The 24,622-nt window shown below is 38.6% G+C and overlaps 1 protein-coding gene across 2 annotated transcripts in view; it reads left to right on the top strand.

Moving 5' to 3' along the window:
* slc35f4 (solute carrier family 35 member F4) overlaps positions 1-24,622 on the top strand; it is a 143,790-nt gene that overhangs the window by 82,240 nt on the left and 36,928 nt on the right. Inside the window, exons 1-3 of one of the 2 annotated variants that reach the window (XM_073039921.1) lie at positions 1,932-2,269; positions 21,703-22,000; positions 22,765-22,984. In XM_073039921.1, coding sequence (XP_072896022.1) covers positions 2,194-2,269; positions 21,703-22,000; positions 22,765-22,984 — 594 coding nt within the window. In that variant the 5' untranslated portion in view covers positions 1,932-2,193. Of the gene's footprint in view, positions 1-1,931; positions 2,270-21,702; positions 22,001-22,764; positions 22,985-24,622 lie in introns of those variants that run through there. The other variant, XM_073039920.1, reaches the window with a different exon arrangement.

Below are 24,622 nucleotides of genomic sequence, written 5' to 3'. Positions count from 1 at the left end.
ACCAACCTAGTCCTGTTTGCCTATGTTTGACCCATATCCCTTCAGTCCATGTACTTATCCAAATGCTGTTATTATACTTGTTTAAGCCAGCTGCTTCCATATACTCACTGCCTTCTGTGTGAAGAAGTTGTCCCTGAGGTACTTTTAAATCTTTTCCCTGTCGCCTTAAACTAGTTTTTAGTTCATCTTCCCTGAGAAAATACTGTCCATCCACCCGATCTGTGCCCCTCATCATTTTATATATCTCTTCAAGGCCACCCCTTTAACTCCTATTTTCCAAGGAGTAAAGTCTCGTTTACCCTCGAGTCCTTGCAGCATCCTTGTAGGTCCTCTCTTACATACTTTCTAGTTTAATGATGAATTTCCTATAACAGGGCAACAAAAACTCAGTCCTCCAAATCCTGTCTGATCAAAGACTTGTATAAATGCAGCATAACATCCCACTCCTATACTCAGTGCTGTGACTGATGGAGGCCAGTGTGCCAAATGCCTTTTTTACCATTGTGCAATGCTGCTTTCAGTGAACTATGTACTAGAACTCACAACACACCCAGGGCCCAGCCATTCACTGTATAAGTCCTACCTTGGTATGACTTCCCAAAATGTAAAAGCTCACACAATCAGATTGAAAGTCATTTGCCAATCCTTGGATCATTTATCTAGCTTTTTGAGATCCCCCTGAAATTTTGATAGCCTTTCTAAAAGATAGCTGGAAAGGAAACTGTCATAGCAGAATTCTTTTAATGTAGATTTGATTTTGAAGCTGCTTTATCAGTTTCTTCCTAATTACATACAGCACTGAGCTATTTTCTATGTCATCTTGTCATTGTATGCATTAACTATATTATTCTTATATTTTCTGCCATTGTACTGCAATACAGTTTGCTGCAGGTTAATAAAAACTAAACTCCTACTGTTCTGCTGAAGCAAGAAAATCTTAAAATACTCCCAGCATTCCAGGAAGCTCCATGTATAAAATGACTCAATGAGAACTTGGTTCATCTTTTAATAGCCTAATCTAATGAAACCATTTATAACTAGAGCACAAGTTTAAAATATGTCCAGGCTAAATCTACTTTACTTCAACATTAAAATCACTTCAACATTAACTGATGAAAAGAAGTTGCAGGATTTGAAGATATTTGTACTTTTAATGTGAAATAATGCCAAATTCAAAGAATACAAAAGTCTCAATCAACAACAGGAATTAAGTGATTTAATTAAAATAGCACACTGTTGAAAATTACTGTCTCATTGGCAGCCTTAATTTGTGGCTGAGTCATTATAATGGTGTTTGATTTCACTGTATTAGGTGTTAGGTTGAGTGAAAGTTTGAGAAGTAATTGCACACCTAGATTGTCCTGCCACATCCTATTTCTCAAGCCCACCCCCGCTGGAATACAATTGTCATCTGCATGAACTTCAGTGTCTTATTGTGTGCACATAAAGTTCCTCTGTAATATACTTGAACTTCAGAGTAAGTTAGCTATTATTTAATATAAGGGAGTTTGGAAAAATGACAGTGACAAATCCAATCCCATAAAGAAGTTAGTGTTAAAGGTCAGTGTTGTGGTAAAATGTTGGTTAGAAAGATCCAACAATACCAATAATGTGTTTGGTGTCTTGTGAATTAATATGTTCAAAATATCCAAAAGAATAATTTATTTTATCCTTTCAAATCTCTAGCAATTCTTGATCACCTGGAATACAAAAAAAAGGGAAAATTTCCTACTTTCTTGATTACCTATTGTTTTAATGTTACAAAAAATTTTTACATAGAGTTTACAAAAATGAATCGACTTCATATGTGATTACAATTTCTCCAGAGTAATTGCCGTATTATTTTCTTTATAAAAACAACCAGTGCGCTGGCTGACGCATGCATGAGGAGATTAGCTCTGCCTCTCTATTCAAACCTCGCTACTCTGATCCCAACCCATCCACGGCGGCGGCAGCAGCACGAGAGAACAGGAAGTGCTCGGATTCGGGCTTTGAGGGATCGTCTCAGTTCACGTGTTATAAAAAGGTTCCCAGGGAAACAGCACATCAGCACCCAAAGCATGCTGCTTCGCCTCCAAACAATCATTCAAACAGCAGACCGGGCTTCATCACTGGGTTTCCAGCACAGTGTCTGAAATGTGTGCCGCGATAAGGAACTGTAACTCCAAATAACTCGAGGAACCACTGCAGAAGATGAAGAAGCATTCAGCTAGAGTGGCACCAGTAGTTGCTTACAGTGCCTCAGTTTTAACAGCTTCAACAATAGAAGGTAGCCACAATGTATTTTAGATCTCACCTTTTGCATATACATCCATTTTGATATCAAAGTTATTTAATAGATATAAAACTGTTCTGAGTCAGTGTTTTGGGAACTGAATCCAACCACTGGTAATTTAAAGGTGTATTGATGCTTAATTTGTGATGTATTACACATGATAGCAATGAAATGAAAAAGCGTTGTAGTAGAGTGTACAGGTCCTATTACCGTTAATTGCTGCTCTGGTGTAAAGCTTTCAACATTTTCCTGATCTCTGTTGACTTGGCACTTGTGTACAGTGTCAACTGACAACGAGTAAATAAATAGAGTTCTTAATATTTACAGTGGTCAGATTAAAAAGACAGATTACCATTTACAATTAGACTAAAAAACAGGTCTCAGTGGAATCGATCTATTCTGCTTGCATATTGTTTCTTTGCAGGATGAGGGGAGTTAAATTTATTATGGTTTGTGTTCTGTATTTCATCGGGGGACCAGGCTGTTGCGCTTGCAGCTTTTCTTCTGCTATTAGTTGTAAAACTTCTGTAAAACAATCAAATGTTGATAGATTAAATCATAAAGGACTTTGACACTCATTGCATCATATCGCTGAACAGGAAAGGACTGTATATCATTTTTGTGTTTACTACATTACTGTTTAAACCTTTTTGGTTCTATATTAAGTGCTAGTTTTAAGGGAGATTTTTTCTTTATAAAGATATTTAATATGACCTTTTAAAATATTTGCTAATGGCTGCACAATATCAGTGAAACCAGTCAATGGAACTAATTGTGCAGATGTGGCTGCGTTAAGTTATCAGATACAACTCCCTCAGAAATTTCCTAAACAATTACAAAGACTCATTTTAAATCATTAATATTTCTTCTGAAATAACTTTACCTATAAGTACTGTAGGTTAGCAACAGGTGGAGATTTAATGCAAAACTACATTAATAGCAATTTTTCTTTATTGAAATAAACAAATCATGTAAAATAGTATAATAAGAGATTGTCAGTCTTTCCAAGAAATGACTTTAGGCTTTTAATCCAGCCTCAGCCATTGTAAATATTGATAGATATACTGTATGCATTTTACAGCTTGGATGATCTCTTCCTGATAGGAAAAATTATGGTTAATTTTTCACACTTATGTTTAAGATATGAATTAAAAATCCAAGAATATATGTAAATATATCGATGTGTGCTCTGTTGTGTAGTTCTACTAACAATGCAAGATGCAGTTGGTTGAAATTTATGCAGTTCATCAAAAAAGGATGTGCAGCCAATGAAGAAGGATTTGGATTGTCATTTGCATAATGCGATTCTAATGTGAGACTGAAAGGATGAAGTGGCCAGTAGAATTGCATAAGGTTTTGTCCTGTAGATGTTGCTTTCTCAAGAGAAATCCATGCTCAGATCTACGAATGTACAAACAAAAAAAAAAAATGAGTCATGGAACTGTTGCAGCTACACCAGCAACAATAATGGAAGTGTCCAAAATCCACTGTGGTAAGGCACGGTCTACTGGCCATTTGCTTCTTGGCAGAAATATCATTTAGTTCCATTGTGTGGGAACTATTTTTTCCTTCCAGAAAACCTTATTAGATAATTTGTCATCAGAAATAATGGGAATGACAAACACCAAAAAAGTAGCAGTAACTGCAAATATCATCCTCATTCATTCTTCAGATAGTCTGTCCTGTTACCAATTCACAGCACTGACTGCAAACACTAAGTTATTATAGCCCACTAAGTTGTAATGTTTTACCTGATCTTTTTCTTTCAAAATGTAATTCTATTTCAAAAGAACTCTATGGAAATTACACCCTCTCTTTGGTCAGAAGGAGGTACAAAGAAAATTGTTTCTGATCAGTTTCCCTGGTTGAAGACAGGTTAGTTAAATAGCAGTGTTCTCTTACATCACCCATGTGCCATCATGACCTAAATAGTTTAATGATGCTACAGTAGAGTAGTTTGTCTTGTGGATCTCCATGGGTTAGATGTAAAACAATATTCTTATTGTGTTATTCCATCTGCTGGAGTGTTGACTGGGATTTGTGGCCAATGCTAGTTAGAAGCAAGCAACAGGAAAACACTTTATATAATTATTACAAGAGAAACAAGATTTCTTTCCTGTCCATGACATGACAATTTTTAGTGGGATAAATGGCCCTTGGATTCTGGGTTTCATGTTGTTCTCCACTTCGGCTTCTGAAAATAATGTTTGAGAAGAGTTTGCTGGATGATAACTGCACCTCCTATTTGTTGATAGCAGAGGGTATTTCTATCAGCAAAGAATAGACTCCTTAGTCTCCTATCTTCTTGCATCATCTGTTAATGATCTTCCTGACTCTGCTCTGCATTCTTCATGTCCTTGGCTGCTCAGCCATTTTTCTGTTACTGCCACTCTCCCCGACTCTTTTATTGTTCCCAATCCCCCCAAAGTTATTTCAGCAGCTTTCTCATTTCCTTCCTGAGATCTCTTCCGGTTGCTGGTACATCCTCCATTGCTCCCTTTCACCTCCTCAGCTACTGACCAACAGTTCCATGAAACACAAAATGGAGGGATTTTATTTTTAACTTAGCAGTTGGGAAGCTGGTGTTAGCCAAGCAGTTGTCTTTTTACTACAGTATATTGCTTGATTACTTTTCCAAAAGGAATAATGATAAATTCTCATCTGAAGGACACTGAAAGGCACCTCTTTTCGGTTGAGATTTGAATGGAGCATCCAGTGAAATTCCTGGAAAAAGCCTGAAATATCAAAGTGATAATAATAAATTTCACACTATCTACTGCTCTTACTGTATGCATACTGTATTGCAAGCAGTGCTTAACCCCGATGGTAATGGGCAAATGCTCTCAGCATAACTCATAATTCATAACTCATCAGTGTGGTGTAGTCTCCAACAACTTGCTAAATTGGTTTCTGTGCATTGAAGCCCTCTGAAATATCATTTATAAATCATTTCTCTCCACAAATTCTCTCATGACGGGGCCAGCGCTCTTATAAATGCAAATTAATAATCCTGTCGACATGTGCTTCCCTGATGTCTTCCAATTTCATATGAAAATTAGCAATGCTCCTAAGATGTGTAATCATTTCCTGAGGACATTGGGGCATAAACTCAAGATGATTGCAACAATTTTACAAAGGGAAGAGATGGAATGATGGCACATTTGCCAGACTGTCAGTTTAATTGCCATCCGCCACAAATGGGCATGATCCCCCAGCACTTATTTCTCTTTTTCCTTCTGCACATAGTCATTTTGTGAGTGTTGAACTTAAACCCGGTGAAGATGATGGAGTAATTAAATTTTTGGCTCTTTAAGCTTTAATATTACAGACCTCACATGTATATTTTAATCTTGGTTGCATTGGAAATCTTCTTTATGTAACCTTGCTTTGGAACTCACGCATTAAAGAGATACTCCCAGTCTAAGTTCCCATGAGAAAACTGGGCATATTGTTGACAGTTGTGGCTCTGCTGATCTTTATTCTAAAATTCTTCTTCAAATCCCCACCATGGCCTTGCCCACCTCTTCTGCCGCAGCTTCATTCTATGGTTGGCATTCCCAGTGAAGAAACATCTACTGGGAATTCAGGCACTGAGTTTACCAATTTCCATGTTGCTATCAGACAGTACAATGTATTGTGATCTCGTAAGGTTGATCAGATATTGGGCTGATTACTTAATTAGTCATTTTGGATATAATGATTATATGAAATTCCCAGTGTTGTGTGAATGTCGGCATGGAACATCTTCTATGTGTTTATATGCCAACTTAGTTCTATGAACATGCTAATGGACTCTTTCCTCTGTTGATTAACTGTCAGTAGAGAAATTCTAAGCAGATTCATTTGTTGGGTGTATCATTTTTACTACAAGTAGTAACCTGTGAATTCTACTGTATGGCTTTAAAAATGAAACCATCCATCCCTACTTTCACTGCTACTATAAAGTACCTAGTTTTCTGTCTTTTCCAATTCTGATGAAAGGTCCCAGACACGAAACATTAACAGTTTCTCCTTATGTATGACCTGAGTATCTCTGGGATGTGACTACACATATTTTGTAGAACATACAACCAGGACGTGATTGTTGTATCAAAATATGTGGTCAGTAAAGCAAAGTCTTAGTCTAAAAACTTTGAAGTTGATTGACGAGGGTAGAGTACTAGAAGCTGTTTGTATATTTGGATCTTAGTAAAGCTTTTGATATCCCACTTGGTTTGCACATATGATTAAGGCATATGGGATGTGAATAGATTGGATTCAAAATTGGCTTGGCTATAGAAGACAGAAGGTAATGGTGGAGGGTGTTATTTGATTGGAGGCCTGTGACCAGTGGTGCTTTGCAAGGATCAGCATTGAGTACTCTGTTGTTTTTGATTTGTGTGTGGTTTAGGTAAAACTGCAGCTGGGCTGACCACATAACACATCTTTACCTCCTCCTTATTCTCCACATTCTGAAGGGATTGCTTCCTCCATGATTTGCTTGTCTATTTATTCCTCCCCACTAATCTTCTTCTTGGTGTTTATCTCTGCAAGCGGCAGAAGTGCTACATTTGCCCACTTATCTCCTCTCTCACCTCTATTCAGGGCCCAAAATAGTCCTTCTGGGTGAGGCAACAGTTCACATGTGAATCTGTTGGGGTTGTCTACTGTATTCTGTTCTCCCGGTGTAGCCTCCTCTATATCGGACCTAATGTAGATTGGGGGGTTGTTTTGTCAAGTACCTAAGCCCCATCTGCAACAATCAGGGCCCATGTCTAACTATTATATCCTAGCTCTTGCTGCATGCAGGATGGAATGATTCATCTGTTGAGGAACAATGAAGGGAATTGAATAGTTAATGATGAGACATGCTCAAGTTTCCAGTTCTAAAAAATCTATAAAAATACCATCTGTATGAATATGAGGTAGGTTTGAGATACCAGCTCCCTATGAATTTTAATCAAATTTATTGACACAATTTTGTGCTGCTTCTCCAGGATGCAATAATAGAGACACAACCACATAACCTGAAGGTATATAAAAAACCATAGAATTATAGAACACACAACTGGCATTCTGACCTCATATCCATACTGGCTGCTTGAAAGAGCTAACCACTAATTGCTTTCTTCCGGTATTGATCCAAAGCCTGAATTTTAAGAATATGAAATTTAACAGAAATATACCGTAACTTATCTCCTCCTCCTTCTCTCCTCCTATAGTACCCTACATTGGCAAGCTGGGGTCTGATCTGGAATCTGGTTTTAATTAATTAATCTCCATTGGGGAGGCACTTTGTTCATCTGAATGCCCTCCCCAACGGAGATTAATTGTTCATTTTCTCCTGCTAGATGTCAAAGGATTGATAGCATCAACACTGACCTGCCAGCATGATCATCAGGATTATCTATGAAAAGCAACCACCTGGAAGCTGCTGATGCCAGAGAAATGCATCAAAACAATAATATATCAATGGTATTCTCAAAGGGGAATTAATTAATCATGAGATTGATAATGAGAAATTGCTTCATCAGACACCAATGTAATTTTTGTATAAGCATTTTATAAATTTTATAACCAACCATCATTGGATGGAATTTATGTTTTTCACTGAACCTATTACTTGACAGCATGGGTGAAGTTGTGTTCTCAAGTTAACTTTCCTAGATTTACTTTGAGAAGTTCGTTTGTGATGATAAAATAAGAAATCCTGTAAACTCCAATGCCTTTAGTTCATATGTTTATGACTGATTACACAAATTCGGTGCTGGGCACAATGCTGACCTGGCTGCTTCTTTACAAGATCAGACCTGTCCACAGTGGCCTTAAAGGGGAATGCAATAACACAGTATAACAGTAACAGCTTCACAACTATAGCCTTTCTAATTTCATCATCAAGAAATCTCATTCAGCCAATATCACAAAAGTCAAGAAGAAGTTAAATGCAATGGATCAACCGTAGGGGTATTCCATAGAAAATGGGATAACTATTAAAATCAGCACACTGCCACACCGATTAGAGCCATCTTTCGGGCATCCTTTGCAGCTCGCTGAGGTAGGCATTTGGGCCCTCAGCATTAAAACTCAGGTCGAATGTCCTATTTTAGAATTCCTTCCTGAAATCAGGCTGGCCAGAGCTAAGCCCAGCTTTTCCCTTCCTGGTTACTATTTGAAAATTGGCTACCTATATGTTTTGTTTTAAATAAAATGTGTTTTCATAGAAGGCCAAGTGAGATACTGAAGATTACTGCAAACTGTTGTTCTTCCTCACACCACAGAGGGCCACCTCTGCCAAAACTGCTGAGCCAGACTGGATGGACTGAAGTGAATGAGCTGCCTCCAGTCCACAGGCTATGCCAGAAGCAGCTCCCAGTTAGTATAATGTGGGTTGTGGTTCAGCTGTGCTGTCCAATGAGTAGTTAACTCTGTTGTCTTAAAGTAAGATTGACAGCTCAAAAATTAATGAGACTTGTTTTCATGATTTGCCAGCTTAATTTTTGAAATTCTAACATGTAGAATTGTTATATTCCAACTTTATAGAGTGTTTGCCTATAATGAAGTCAGCAGTAATAAACTTCTGTTTGACAAAGATAAAAGTGGAATACTATTATCCGAGCAATTAAATAGTCTGTAACATTTCTTAAAATGCCATCTACTTTGTGCTGTTTAACTTGATATCTATTATAGTTTCATATACAGAAATGCTTTGTTTGCTTCTGTCCTATATCCGTCCTATATTGGTAGAGCCGGAATGTTCTCTGGGAGGTTGCTAAAGGCTTTCCATCATCCATTTGATTACTTTTTTTTTCCCTGGCTTACTAATGATGTGATTTTAGCTTTCACTGTATCAATGGGAAGCAAGCCATTTGACAGACTGTAGAATGAAATCATGCAAAAAGCAGGCAGAAATAGCATCATGATCCTTTTCCTTGGGACCGCTGCTAATTCCAGTAAAGCATTAACTGAAGGAAAATGACTGCATGTAAGCTGATGTTAGAAAAGCAGAGCATCAAATTTTGACTTGCGATCATCAATCCACTTTTGATACATTCTCTCCCATGTGGCCTCACCAAACATGAGGGAAAGTGGGAATAGTCATTTAATGGTAAAAATCCAGAGGAGATTATTAAATGAAGAGTGAAGAAAAGCTCCTGTCACTTGAGAGCTTTCTTTAATAATGGTTGAATAGTACAATATTTGCCCCTTAATTAGATTTAGTAATTTTGGAGAAATTAACATGGCTGTCAAGGCCAGCATTTACTGCTCAACCCTAAGTTCCCTTCAGTTGAGTGGCTTTGTAAAGTAATGAAGGGCAGTGAAGAGTTCTACATTGGTACTGCTGCAGTCATATTTAGGCTAGAGGAAGTGAGAATGGCAAATTTCTTCCCCGATGGATCATTGCAAACCAGATGGAATGTGTGCAACAATCTAGTAGCCTTGTGCAGTCATTGCCAAATTTAACACCACAGCTGCCATGAATGATTTGTGCTCCTGGCCCTGGAATAATGACATAGCAGCAGAATTAGGTCATTCGGCCCATCAAGTCTGTTCCACCATTCCATCATGGCTAATTTACTGTTCCTCCCAATCCCCTTCACCCACCTTTACTCTGTAACCTTTGATACCCCAACTAATCAAAAACCTATCAGTCTCCATTCTAAATATACTTAATGACATGGCTTCCACAGCCACCGATGGCAATGAATTCCACAGATTCACCACCCTCACTAAAGAAATTCCTCCTCTTCTCTTTTTTAGATGGACATCCCACTATTCTGAGGTGTGATCACTGGTCCTAGACTTACCCATTATAGGAAACATCCTCTCCATGTCCACTCTATCTAGGCCTTTCAATATTTGATAGGTTTCAGTGAGATTCCCCCTTCATTCTTTTAAACTCCAGTGAGTACAGGCACAGAGCTATCAAACACTCCTCATACTTTAACCCTTTCATTCCTGGAATCATTCTCGTGAACCTCCTCTGGAACCCCTGCAATGCCGCACATCATTTCTTAGATAAGGGGCCCAGAACTGCTTACAATACTCCAAGTGTGGTCTGACCAATGCCTTATAAAGCCCCACCATTACATCCTTGATCTTATATTCTAGTCCTCGCAAAATGAATACTAACATTGTATTTGCCTTCCTCACCACCAACTCAACCTGCAAGTTAATCTTTAAAGAATCTTACACAGAATCCCAAGTTTCTTTGCACCTCTGATTTTTCAATTTTCTCCCCGTTTAGAAAATAGTCCACACTTTTATTTCTTCTAACAAATTACATGGCCATCTATTTCACTGCACTATATTCCATCTGCTACTACTTTGCCCATTCTCCCAATTTGTGTAAGTACATCTATGGACTCCCTGCTTCCTCAACACTATCTGCCTCTCCACCCATCTTTGTATCATCTGCAAACTTGGCCACAAAACCATCGATTTCATCATCCAAATCACAGACGTACATATAACATGAAATGAAGCAGTCCTAATTCTGACCCCTGCAGAACACAACTAATCACTGGTAGGCAGCCAGATAAGGCCCTCATTTATTCCCACGCCTTGCTTTCTGCCAGTCAACCAATTCCTATCTGGGCTAGTATCTTTCATGTAATACCATGGGCTCTTGCTTAGCACTCTCATGTGTGGCACTTTGTCAAACGTGTTCTGGAAATCCAAGTAAACAGTGTCCACTTGCTCTCCTTTGTCTACTTCCTCAATGAATTCCAACAGATCTGTCAGGGAAGATTTCCCCTTAAAGAAACTATGCTGATTTTGGCCTGTTTTATCATGTGCCTCCAAGTACCCCAAAACCTCATCCTTAATAATACACTCCAACATCTTCTTAACCACTGAAGTCAGGCTAAATGGCCTATAATTTCTTTTCTTCTGCCTCTCTCCCTTCTTAAAGAGTGAAGTGACATTTGCAATTTTCCATCCTTCCAGATTCTTGTAAGATCATTACAAATGCCTCCACAATCTCTTCAGCCACCTCTTCCAGAATCCAGAAGAGTTGTCCATCTGGTCCGGGTGACTTATCTACCTTCAGCCTCCCAAGCACCTTCTCCTTAATATTGGCAACTAGAATCATTTCTACACACTGATCCTCTTGAGTTTCTGACATACTGCTACTGTCTTCCACAGAGAAGACCAATACAAAATACTCAATAAATTCATCCACCATTTCATTGTCACCCATTGCTACCTCTCCAGCATCATTTTCCAGCAGTCCATTATTTACTCTCACCTCTCTTTTACTCTTTATATCACTGAAAAGAACTTTTGGTATCTTCTTTTACATTATTGGCTAGCTTACCTTCATTTTACATCTTTTCTCTCCTTATGGCTTTTTAGTTGTCTTCTGTTTATTTTTAAAAACTTCCCAATTCTCCAACTTCTCACTAATGTTTGCTATTTTACATTCCCTCAATTTTCCTTTTATGTTGTCTTTGACTTCCCTTGTCAGCCACGGTTGGCTCAATTTCCCTTTAGAGTTTGGGATATATCTATCCTGCACCTTCCAAATTGCCTCCAGAAACTCCAATCATTACTGTTCTGCTGTCCTCCCTGCTAGTGTTCCCTACCAATCAACTTTGGCCACTCCCCTCTCCTGCCTCTGTAATTCCCTTTACTCCACTGTAATACTGCTACTTTTATCTTCCTTCCCTCAAATTGCAGTATTGATTCTATCATGTTATGGCCACTGCCTCCACACCCCTCTATTCTTTTACCTTAAGCTCCCTAATCAAATCTGGTTCATTACACAACACCAAATCCAGATTTGCCTTTCCCCTAGTGGGCTCAACTACAAGCTTCTCTAAAGAGCCATCTCGTTGGCATTCTATAAAATCCCTCTCTTGGGATACAGCACCAAACTGATTTTCCCAGTTACTTGCATATTGAAATCCCCAATGACTATCGTAATATTGCCCTTTTGACATACATTTCCAGTCTCCCATTGTAATTTGTATCCCACATCTTTGCCACTGTTTGGAGGCCTGTGTATAACTCCCATCAGGGTCTTTTTACCCTTGTAGTTTCCTAACTTTATCCACAAGAATTCTCCACCTTACAACCCTATGTCATATTTTTCGAATGATTTGATTTAAATTTTTGCCATTAGAACTACCACACCCCCTCTGCCTATCTGCCTGTGCTTTTGATACAATGTGCATACTAGGACATTGCGCTTCCAAATATAATCTTATTTCAGCTTCAATTCTGTGATGCCCACAATGTCATACCTGCACTACAGGATCATCTACCTTATTTCGTATACTGTGTGCTTCAAATATATCACCCTCAGTCCTGTATTCATCATCTGTTTCCATTTTCCCTGATGTTACACTTCAACTCATCTGACTGATTACAATTTTGCCCTATCATCTGCAGTCTCGCAGTCTCACTACTCACGAGGTTGATTCCTGGGATGGCGGGACTGTTGAAAGATTGGAGCGACTGGGCTTGTATACACTGGAATTTAGAAGGATGAGAGGGGATCTGATTGAAACATATAAGATAAGGGATTGGACATGCTAGAGGCAGGAAACATGTTCCCGATGTTGGGGGAGTCCAGAACCAGAGACCACAGTTTAAGAATAAGGGGTAGGCCATTTAGAATGGAGTTCAGGAAAAACTTTTTCACCCAGAGAGTTGTGGATCTATGGAATGCTCTGCCTCAGAAGGCAGCGGAGGCCAATTCTCTGGATGCTTTCAAGAAAGAGTTAGATAGAGCTCTTAAAGATAGTGGAGTCAAAGGATATGGGGAGAAGGCAGGAATGGGGTACTGATTGTGGATGATCAGCCATAGTGTAGAAATAGCAGGGGCTCTGACAGAAATATTTCAAATGTCATTAGAAACGGGGATGGTGCCGGAGGATTGGTGTATTGCTTATGTGGTTCCTTTATTTAAAAAGGGTTCTAGGAGTAAACCTAGCAATTATAGGCCTGTCAGTTTGACATCAGTGGTGGGTAAATTAATGGAAAGTATTCTTAGAGATGGTATATATAATTATCTGGATAGACAGGGTCTGATTAGGAACAGTCAGCATGGATTTGTGTGTGGAAGGTCATGTTTGACAAATCTTATTGAATTTTTTGAAGAGGTTATGAGGAAAGTTGACCAGGGTAAAGCAGTGGATGTTGTCTATATGGACTTCGGTAAGGCCCTTGACAAGGTTCCGCACGGAAGGTTAGTTAGGAAGGTTCAATCGTTAAGTATTAATATTGAAGTAGTAAAATGGATTCAACGGATGGGAGATGCCAGGGAGTAGTGGTGGATAACTGTTTGTCAGGTTGGAGGCCGGTGACTAGTGGTGTGCCTCAGGGATCTGTACTGGGTCCAATGTTGTTTGTCATATACATTAATGATCTGGATGATGGGGTGGTGAATTGGATTAGTAAGTATGCAGATGATACTAAGGTAGGTGGTGTTGTGGATAATGAAGTAGGTTTTCAAAGCTTGCAGAGAGATTTATGCCTGTTAGAAGAATGGGCTGAACGATGGCAGATGGAGTTTAATGCTGGTAAGTGTGAGGTGCTACATTTTGGTAGGAATAGTCCAAATAGGACATACATGGTAAATGGTAGGGCATTGAAGAATGCAGTAGAACAGAGTGATCTAGGAATAATGGTGCATAGTTCCTTGAATGTGGAATCTCATGTGGATAGGGTGGTGAAGAAAGCTTTTGGTATGTTGGCCTTTATAAATCAGAGCACTGAGTATAGGAGTTGGGATGTAATGTTAAAATTGTACAAGGCATTGGTAAGGCCGAACTTGGAGTATTGTGTACAGTTCTGGTCACCGAATTATAGGAAAGATGTCAACAAAATAGAGAGAGTACAGAGAAAATTTACTAGAATGTTACCTGGGTTTCAGCACCTAAGTTACAGGGAAAGGTTGAACAAGTTAGGTCTTTATTCTTTGGAGCGTAGAAAGTTGAGGGGGGACTTGATAGAGCAATTTAAAATTATGAGGGGGATAGATAGAGTTAACGTGGATAGGCTTTTTCCATTGAGAGTAGGGGAGATTCAAACAAGAGGACATGAGTTGTGAGTTAGGGGGCAAAAGTTTAAGGGTAACACGACGGGGAATTTCTTTTCTCAGAGAGTGGTAGCTGTGTGGAATGAGCTTCCAGTAGAAGTGGTAGAGGCACGTTTGGTATTGTCATTTAAAGTAAAATTGGATAGGTATATGGACAGGAAAGGAATGGAGGGTTATGGGCTGAGTGCAGGTTAGTGGGACTAGGTGAGAGTAAGCGTTTGGCATGGACTAGAAGGGCCGAGATGGCCTGTTTCTGTTCTGTAATTGTTATATGGTTATATGGCTATATGTGATCACATTGAATGGTGGTGCTGGCTCGAAGGGCCGAATAGCCTACTCCTGCACCTATTGTCTATTGTCTTTTGCTACTCACTGGATCAACTTGTATATCAACTGCCCTATCTTCAGCCCCATCACTCTGGTTCCCATCACCCTAATTAGTTTAAATCCTCCCCAATAGTTCTAGCACACCTGCCGAATATGATAAAGTAACTGTAGTGTTACTATTATGCTGAATAATGCTTGTAATGACTATAGTAATGTGATCATGTGGAATTCTTCTATTCAATAGGACTGTGTTAATTTGTTTATAATAATGGATTCAACCTCTCATAAACAATCTCAGAGAAAGGATGTTCCTTTGGGTAAAATAGAGCATAATTTTCAATTTACTCTGTTTCTTACCCAAAAAAACACAATAAGAGACCATAGTACCGTTAGATATAGGAGCAGAATTAGGCCATTTGGCCCATTGAGTTTGTTCGTCCATTTCATCACGGCTGATCCATTTACCCTCTCAGCCCCAATTTCCTGTCTTCATCCCTTATCACTTCATGCCCCGACTAATCAAGAATTTTTCAACTTCTGCCTTAAATATACCCAATGATTTGGCTTCCACAGCCACCTGTGGCAACAATTCTTAAAAATTCACTACTAAAGATATTCCTCCTTGTCTCCACTGTAAAAGGATGTCCCACTGTTCTGAGGCTGTGTCCTCTGGTCTTAGACTACGCTACTATAGGAAGCATCCTCACCACATCCACTGTATTGAGACATTTCAACATTTGATAGGGTTCAATGAGACCACCTGCCATTCTTCTGAATTCCAGTGAGTACAGGCCAGAGCCATCAAATGATCCTCATATGATAAGCCTTTCAATCCTGGAATCATATTCATGAACTCCCTTTGGATCATCTCCAACATCAGCCCATCTTTTATTAGATCAGGTGCGCACAATTGTTCACAAAACTCCAAGTGCAGCCTCACCATGCCTCAACATTACATCTTTGCTTTTATATTCTAGTCCTCTTGAAATGAATGCTAATGTTGTTCTTATCTTCTTCAGCACTGACTCAACCTGCAAATTAAGCTTCAGAGAATCCTGCACAAGGACTCCCAAGTCCCATTGCACCTCAGAGTTTTGAATTTTCTCTCCATTTAGAAAATAGTCTACACTTTTATTTCTTCTACTAAAGTGCATGACCATACACCTCCTGACACTGTACTCCATCTGCCATTTCTTTGCCTATTCCCCTAATCTGTCTAAATCTCTCTGTAGCTTCTCTGCTTCCTCAACACTGCATGCCCCTCCACCTATCTACATATTTTCCACAAACTTGGCCACAAAGTTGTCAATTCTGTCATCGAAATCACTAATATATAATGTAAAAAAAGTGATCCCAACTCAGACCCCTCTGGGTCACCACTAGTCATCAGCAGGCAACCAGAAAAGGCCCCTTTTATTCCCACTCTTTGCCTCTTGCCACCAGCCACTGCTTTATCCATGCTAGTATCATTCTTGAAATACCATGGAATTTTAATTTCTTAAGCAGCTTCATGTGTGGCAACTTGTCAAAGGCCTTCTGCAAGTCCAAGTACATAACATCCACCAATCCTCCTTTGATGACATTTGAAATTTTCCAGTCCTTCGGAACCATGCCAGAATCTGCTGATTTTTGAAAAATCATTACTAATGCCTCTACAACCTCTTCAGCCACTTCGTTCAGAACCCTGGGATGCAGACCATCTGATCCAGCCGACTTATCTACCTTGAGACCTAGACTTTTCAGTTTCCCAAATACGTTCTCCCTAGTAATGGTAACTTCACTCACTTCTGCCCCCTGACTCTTTCGAAAGATGGGAATATTGAAAGGGGTTCTTTGAGGTAACACTCCAGGTCACAGGCCTGATGCAGTTTTAATGTAGGACTTTAAGCAGACACTCAACCATGCTCAGGAAGCTGCAATTCCTTACTGGATGCAGGATTCCAAAGCACAGTTCAGTTGTGCAGAGTATTTTGCAGCTAAAATGGATCCACGAGAAGAAATTGCACAGATTGGTTGAGGAGGTTTTCGATGGGATTAATACCTTTACTTTTTACTCACCAATCACACCCTCCACTGATTGTCAAAATCAAACATGAGCTGACTAATATTTAGCCTTCCGCTGCAGTGAACTTTATCGGTGAGTATTTTTGGCCTGATGGTAACTGGATACCACCGAGTTCAGCTTCTTTGGATCAAAGTTTGAAATTAAACCTATTTTGTTTTGAACATCATTGAATTATTTTAAACTAGTTTTCTGAAATTTAGACTAGAGAGTAACAACAGTTAGTTTTTGTATCATATCAATTGAGAATGATTAATTGATCTCAGAGACTTTTAAGGTATCCATGGTAGCTGGACGTTAACATAAATGGAGAAAGCAGATTTACAGCTTAAAATACTTTTCACCTTGCTGGTGAACCTGCCAAATCACCATCATTAAATGAAACAAGCATACAGAATATGAAAACAGCAGTGAATTAAATGTTAATAATTATGACCAATGTAACATAAGGTTTATTTAGTAATTGGTGTTTTGCAATACAAGGTAAATCCTTGTTTGATGTACCTCAATGGATTTCCTAGTGTTTTGACAAGGTGCCACACATGAGGCTGCTTATCAAGATAAAAGCTCATGGTATTGCAAGAAAGTTACTAGCATGGATAGAAGATTGGTTGACTGGCAGGAAGCAAAGAGTGGAAATAAAGGGGGCCTTTTCTGGTTGGCTGCCAGTGACTAATGGTGTTCCTCAGCGATCAGAGGTAGGACTACTTCTTTTCACATTACATGCCAATGATTTGGATGTCGGAGTTGATGGCTCTACAGCTAAATTGGTGGACAGTGTGAAAATAAGCGTGTTGAGAAAGCAGGGAGTCTGTAGAAGGATTTAGACAGATTGGGAGAATGGGCAAAGAAGTGGTAGGTGGAATATAGTGCAGTGAAGTGTATGGTAATGCACTTTGGTAGAAGGAATAAAGGCATAGATTATTTTCTAAATGGGGAGCAAATTCAAAAATCAGAAGTTCATATGAACTTGTAAGTTCTTGTATAGGATTCCCTAAAGGTTAATTTGCAGGTTGGGTTGATGGAAAGTGTTGAGTATTTAATATTTTAATAATATTTGAGTAATCTTGTGTGTGTGTGTATATAGATTAAGCATTTTTGTTTGTTTAAATAATTACAGGTTATATGCATAAATACGTGACTTGCATACGTCATTATGCTACCACGTGATACGCGTGCAATTTGCTTAAAGTAAACAAAGTTGTACACAATTTCGGACTCCTGTGTTTTTTTGAATTAGTTTAATGTTTTGAAGTTACAAAACATAACAGTAAGGAAGGTAAAATCAAGGTTAGCATTCAGTCCAGAGACTAAGGTAGAAGGAGTCAAATTTAGAAAACCTAGCACATTTGTTTTTCCTACACTTACACGCTTAGTCCAGCGGTCGTGGAGCATACAAATCCCTTCTTTGTAGAAGTTGGTGTCTTGGACCTCCAGAAATGGTTCACAGCATGGGGTGATTGATAAGTCTGTGGCCTAAGGTAGAAGGAGATGAGTTATTAACTACCAACTTTCTGCATTTTCACTCATAGGGTTGAACTGCATGTGCATGTAATGAGAGCTGCATAACTCATCTCCTTCTACCTTAGGCCACAAACTTATCAATCACCCCTGCTGTGGACCACCTGGAGGCCCAAGATGCTCTCAGGGAAAAGTTAAGGGGAGAAGGCAGAAGTATGGGGTTCAGAGGTAAAAAAATATCAACCATGGTGGAATAGCAGAGCAGAGTCGATGGGCCAAATAGCCTAATTCTTCTCCTATGTTTTACAGTTTTATAGTTAAGCAACACTGATAATTGCAAATGCACGTTATTCATGTAACCCTACAGGTGAGTCACAAATTGGAGTTAATTTCCTTCAAGTCATTATGATTCTGTTATTATCCATTTTATTTATAGCATATTACAGCTTATAATTGAGCATTGTGAGAAATATCATTTGAGTTTTAACATCTAGAAAAATATACAAAATCAGCATGTCATTTTTCTGGTGCGCTCTTGAACACTGAGTTTATATCATCCAGAGACAGAGAAGCAGTTTCAGTGACAGGTTACTATCGATGCAATGCTCCTCAGACAGGATGAAGAGGTCAATACTCCCCAATGCCATTAGGCTTTACTATTCAACCGCCAGGACTTAAGAACCTTTTAAAAGCTATTATTAATGCTTTTTGAGATAGTGATTTAGATGCATATCATATTTTTTTTTACTGAGTTAAGTATTGTATGTAATTAGTTTTGCTACAACAAGTGTATGGGACATTGGAAAAAAAAAGTTGAATTTCCCCATGGGGATGAATAAAGTATCTATCTATCTATCTAGCTGCATTTGAACCTGGTTGTTGAGCTCCAAGAGGTATAGTGATGTATTGTAATTGCTAGCTGACATTTTTAAAATACTGTACCACATAATTTGTGAAGATGACTTGAAAATGGAGACCATATCCTCATTCTGTTTTGCACAGCCTATGAAGGTATGCTGTGAAGCTGAGCTGTGCAAAGATGTGCTGGATTTGGAGAGGGGATATTCAGGGGAATTATTCTAGTAATTAAAGGTTAATGTATAAGTAGCATTTGATACCTCTGTGCTTGTAATCGTTGGAGTTTAGAAGAATGAGAGGGGATCTCACATATTGAATATTTAAAGGCCTAGACAGAGTGGATGTGGAGAGGATGTTTCCTTTACTGGGTGAGTCTGGCACACTCTTGGTACTTGAGGCTTTAGGCATATTTATGCTCAAATAAATATACACAGTTGGAATGGAGTTGTGATGGTGATTAATATATGCTCATTTGACTTGTTGCAATGTATTCACAAAATTCAGGATTCTAATTCACTGTCATGATATCAGCATCCAGATTTCAGATGCACCATTTTATTTCCTTCACCCGTATTCTAGAGGTCTTAATTTGTGCGCAGCTAACGACAGATGAATTAATTTAATGTACAGTGAAGCCAAACCTGTGAATAACTCACAAGATCTTTACATTGAATGAAGCTCAGAGATATTTAATGACATGACAGGAAGGCAACAAAGCACGTTTCCCAATAAATACAGCTGCCGCTTATTTAATACCAATGAAATTGTTTGGTAATCCTGTCTCACCACCTTGTCTTACCACTACTCTAAGAGTTGCACCTACTTTGCACAGAGTGCACACTTTACCTGGTTTTAAATCACAGCAAGAATATAACCCAACTGCCCTACAAGTCAACACACATAAAATGCTGGAGAAACTCAGGATCTTCATCACCGAGACCCTTCATCTCCCCATCTGGTGTAGCGTCTCGGCCCAAAACATCAACTGCTTACTCTTTTCCATAGATGCTGCCTGGCCTGCCGAGTTTCTCCAGCATTTTGTGTGTGTTGCTTTGGATTCCCAGCATCTACAGATTTTCTCGTATTTTCACTCTAGAAGACACTCTCTAGATTGGCATCAATATTTCCAGCAGACCTGACGAATATCCCTAATGGCTGATATCTCAACATTCATTGCAGCCTATGCTGAAACTACTCAGCCCCTGGTGCTACTGTGGATTAAACGTGGATTTACTAACATTGTTGAAGTTCCCATTGGCTGAAGCTCTGTGCAGCATGAATTCAATGCCCAAGTACTTTCCTAGTCATCCATTACCAATCTCCAGGATGCTGATGAGGGATGACTAAGTGATGTTATGTCAATGTGAGGTGGACAGACTCTCTCTCTTTGAAAATCAAAAACAGCAGAAAATCTGGAAAAAAAAACACAAAATGCTAAAACAAGCAGATGACTGTATACATAAAGATTACTGCAATGTCTCTGGTCTTCCTCTATTGGAGATATTCCCTCTGTCCTATTCTTCCCTATCTTCTTTGTGCCTTAAAACTAACACAACTTCTTGATTTCTCTCTTATAATGAAGGGTCTTTAACGCTCTAAATGTACTTCTCTTCCCCCAGATGCTATCTGATCTGCTGAGCATTTCTGGAATTTTCTAGCACTTGCATGCTATGAATGTCATATGCCACTTATGAAGCAAGCACAGTGACATTGTAGTTAGTTACTGAACCAGTATCCAAATGTTCTGGATGTCATTTCAGTATAGGGGAATTAAATTAATATGTTATAAAAGAACCATTGATATTTGTGACTATAAACTACAGAGCTGTTGTAACAAAAAAGAATTTCAAGGAAGTAGTTTTCTTTAATTAAAAAGAGGGAAAGCTGCTAATCTTACCTGGTCTGACTTGAATACGACTGGAGACCCATCAATGTGGTTAATACATAACTGCCTTCTGAAGTATCCTAGCAAACTCTAACTTCTGGGATATTAGAATTTCCCAGTAAATGTTTTTGTGGTTGAATGAAGCCCAAGCATACATAATGCCCAATTCTTGATAAATTTGTACAAATTGGAACTCTGTGCATCCATAGAATACAGCATAATTATCATTAATTATCATTAGCTCTGTAAATGGAGTTGAAGAAAGTGAAGTGGAGCTCAGAATAGTCCAGCCTGTACTATTCACCAGCCTTGTCCCTAGAAACAATGTCTCTACATATCAGGGGTAGGGTTTTGATTAAGTAGAATGAGGTGCCATAGTTAACAAATATAGTAGAAGAGATTTATTTAACTGAATTGTCTACTGTTCCACCTTGATTCCTATGTTTTACTTTCCCTACACTAGTGATTTTAGCAGTACCTCAAATTTGACAATTCCTTTTTAAGATCTGGAGGAGTTTTAGTAGACCAAGAAAAGAGGTTTAATAAGATTGTGCGTTGATATTAAAAGCAATAAGTAAAACAATGACCTTTAGTGATCTTGCAGGAGAGAATACATGTGTCTCAAAATGAAAATCTATAAAATGCAGTTCCAGTGCATGGGTGTTGGGGCGAGGGTGTGGGAGGAGGGCATATTTTACTGACTATTGAAATTGTGCTTGGAATTCCTAGTTATAGTAATATTGGAACATTATGCTTTAATGGATGACACAGTTCTGTTGTATTTCAAAGTTTTTTTCTGTTTTATCTTCCAGGAGAAGAAGCTTCAGAGAATCGGAATGAAAACCTTAACCCCGATAATAATGCTAAGACACGCTGTCAATCATGCTCCTCAGCGTTCTTCAAGATTTTCTGGGGCTTTCTGGTCATTCTTTCTGTGTCATCCTCCTGGGTTGGTACCACACAGATTATCAAAGTCACATACAAGGGCTTCCATTGTCCTTTATTTATGACTTGGTTTTCTACAAATTGGAACATAATGTTTTTTCCTGTATACTACTCGGGACACCTTGCAACAGCACAAGAAAGACGGACAATAATTAAGAAAATTAGGTACTGATCCCCTTTATTTTTCTTAAAAATAAATAGATAAAAGGTACAGTAAAATCAATTCTTATTATATCAGCTTCTAATCTTTATTGTATTTTTGAGGACATTTGGATGATAATCACTTTCGCATTTTGCTTCTGTGTTTACAAATTGGAACAATGATCGTACCAGTTACAGATAAGAAGTACATTTAACATAGTGAAAGTGCAGGGCATTTCAAAACAGATTTTGGTGGGTGGAAGATACATTGCCATCTGGGTAGTATGATTTATGGCCAAGTACAGAATTAATAGGTATGGTTGATGCTTTCAGCAGAAGGGATTGAACCAGGGACAATGTTATGAAAGTGATCTTTGAATAGTGCTCATCTGATGCAAACAGTTTGCTTCACCTTCCTTCCGTATCTGGGAACAGTAGAGTCTCTGGCAAGGGGATGAAGTTTATGGTGAAGTACTAAGACAGTAGATTTAGACTTTGTAATGTTTAGTCACAGGAAATTTCTCCTCATCCAGGACTGGATGTCAAAACATCCACAATCCAAATTTGTATACAATTATGCTATTAAAATCCCTTGCAGATAATACCTCTCCTAAGTGAACATTTCAATTAACTATGTTAACATAAATGAGGATTACCCAAGTCATTCAACAAATAAAGAAAGACAAAAACATTTAGATGTAGCAGGTATTTGCATTTGAGTGTTAATTGAATAGATGCAGTGAGAACAAATTTACTGTTATACAAATCTGTCTGTTCCCTGTTTGCAGAGAATGCAGTAGGATATTTGGTGAAGAGGGACTAACTCTGAGACTCTTCCTGAAAAGAACAGCCCCATTTTCTATCCTCTGGACATTAACTAATTACCTATATTTACTGGCTTTGAAGAAATTAACAGCCACAGATGTTTCTGCTCTCTTTTGTTGCAACAAAGCATTTGTCTTTCTGTTGTCTTGGATTGTGCTCAAAGACAAGTTCATGGGAGTTAGAGTAAGTACCTTTGATTTATGACTTCAATAAAAACAAATTTCTATAGGTAATAAAAACTGCATCAGTCTTTAACATTCACAAAATCAACAAACATTTGACAAATGAACTCATGCTCCCTTGATCACTCAAATTAACTTAACACAATGCTAGTTAAAATTTTGAAGAAATTATGCTTAAGAAAATGCAGAATTACATTCTGCTGAAAAACTGATTTTCACAGAAAGTAACGTACTCCCCAGTGAGATTCAGTTGCCTTTTTAGAGGTGGGTCTGGTTTACCAATGAAAGTTGATGGCTCTGAAAAAAAGTCTATTTCTGATGTAGATGCATTATGAGCATACTGATAATACGTTCCTGTTTTATGCCTTTAGATATATTAGACAATTTGCATCCAGAGTGGAGCTATTGATGAGTATAAATGGATTAATGGAAAATCTGTCAGACTCTCTAATAAACCCCTCCTGTATTTTAGAACATCATAGTCAACCACATTACACTGGGTCTTGAATCACCTGGAGAAGAAATAGAAGATTTCTTTCTCTGATTGACATTAGTGATGGTTTTTTTACAGTTTAGTGGTATGGTCACCATTACTAATGCTGGGTTTTAACTTTATTTAATTATTTAAAAAATTGAATTCCGTAATACCCTTATAGGATTCAAACTCCTGATAGTTCTTTCCTTCTATAGATGATCCACTCTGACTGAAGACCACTCATGTCTATTTTATCCATTGCTTCTGAAGTTGCTGATGAGAACATTGTAGGGGCTGCAGACTTTGCTATAGCTGGAGCAGGGAATGTTTGATAGCATGATAGGGTTATTAATATGCAAGGAGGAGCATTCCATCATCCCTGCCACTTTCACACAGTTTCTGCATACTCCTGACCAGCAGACTTACTCAGATGCCTTTTATTTGAGTGGTAATTGGCCAGGGATTTCATTAAGTTCTTGGAATGATTGTACTTTCTATAGGGTCTTTCTGAATACACACAAATTTACAAGGATGTTACCTGGATTGGGGAGCATGCCTTATGAGAATAGGTTGAGTGAACTTGGCCTTTTCTCCTTGGAGCGAAGGAGGATGAGAGGTGACCTGATAGAGATGTACAAGGTGATGAGAAGCATTGATCATGTGGATAGTCAGAGGCTTTTTTCCAGGGCTGAAATGGTTGCCACAAGAGGACACAGGTTTAACATGCTGGGGAGTAGGTACAGAGGAGATGTCAGGGGTAAGTTTTTTACTCAGAGAGTGGTGAGTGTGTGGAATGGGCTGCAGGCAACAGTGGTGGAGGTGGATACAATAGAGTCTTTTAAGAGACTTTTAGATAGGTACATGGAGTTTAGTAAAATAGAGGGCTATAGGTAAGCCTAGTAATTTCTAAGGTAGGGACATGTTTGGCACAACTTTGTGGGTCAAAGGGCCTGTATTGTGCTGTAGGTTTTCTATGTTTCTACACAAATTGTTTTTTGAACTTGAACTTCCGTTCTCATTTTAATTTTCTACCAAGATAGAGATCATGGTAGAATACTTTTTTTTGTTTGGGGAGTTTGAGTTTGTGGGGTGGAGCTTGAGATATGGAGTTTGTGGGGTGGAATTTGTAGGGTGGAGATTGAGATGTGGGGTTGAGTTTGATGG

Source organism: Hemitrygon akajei, chromosome 3 (assembly GCF_048418815.1).
Source record: "Hemitrygon akajei chromosome 3, sHemAka1.3, whole genome shotgun sequence".
NCBI classification, from domain to species: domain Eukaryota; kingdom Metazoa; phylum Chordata; class Chondrichthyes; order Myliobatiformes; family Dasyatidae; genus Hemitrygon; species Hemitrygon akajei.
The sequence above is the reverse complement of the archived record's forward strand: the minus strand, read 5'-3'. Positions and strand labels throughout refer to the sequence as shown.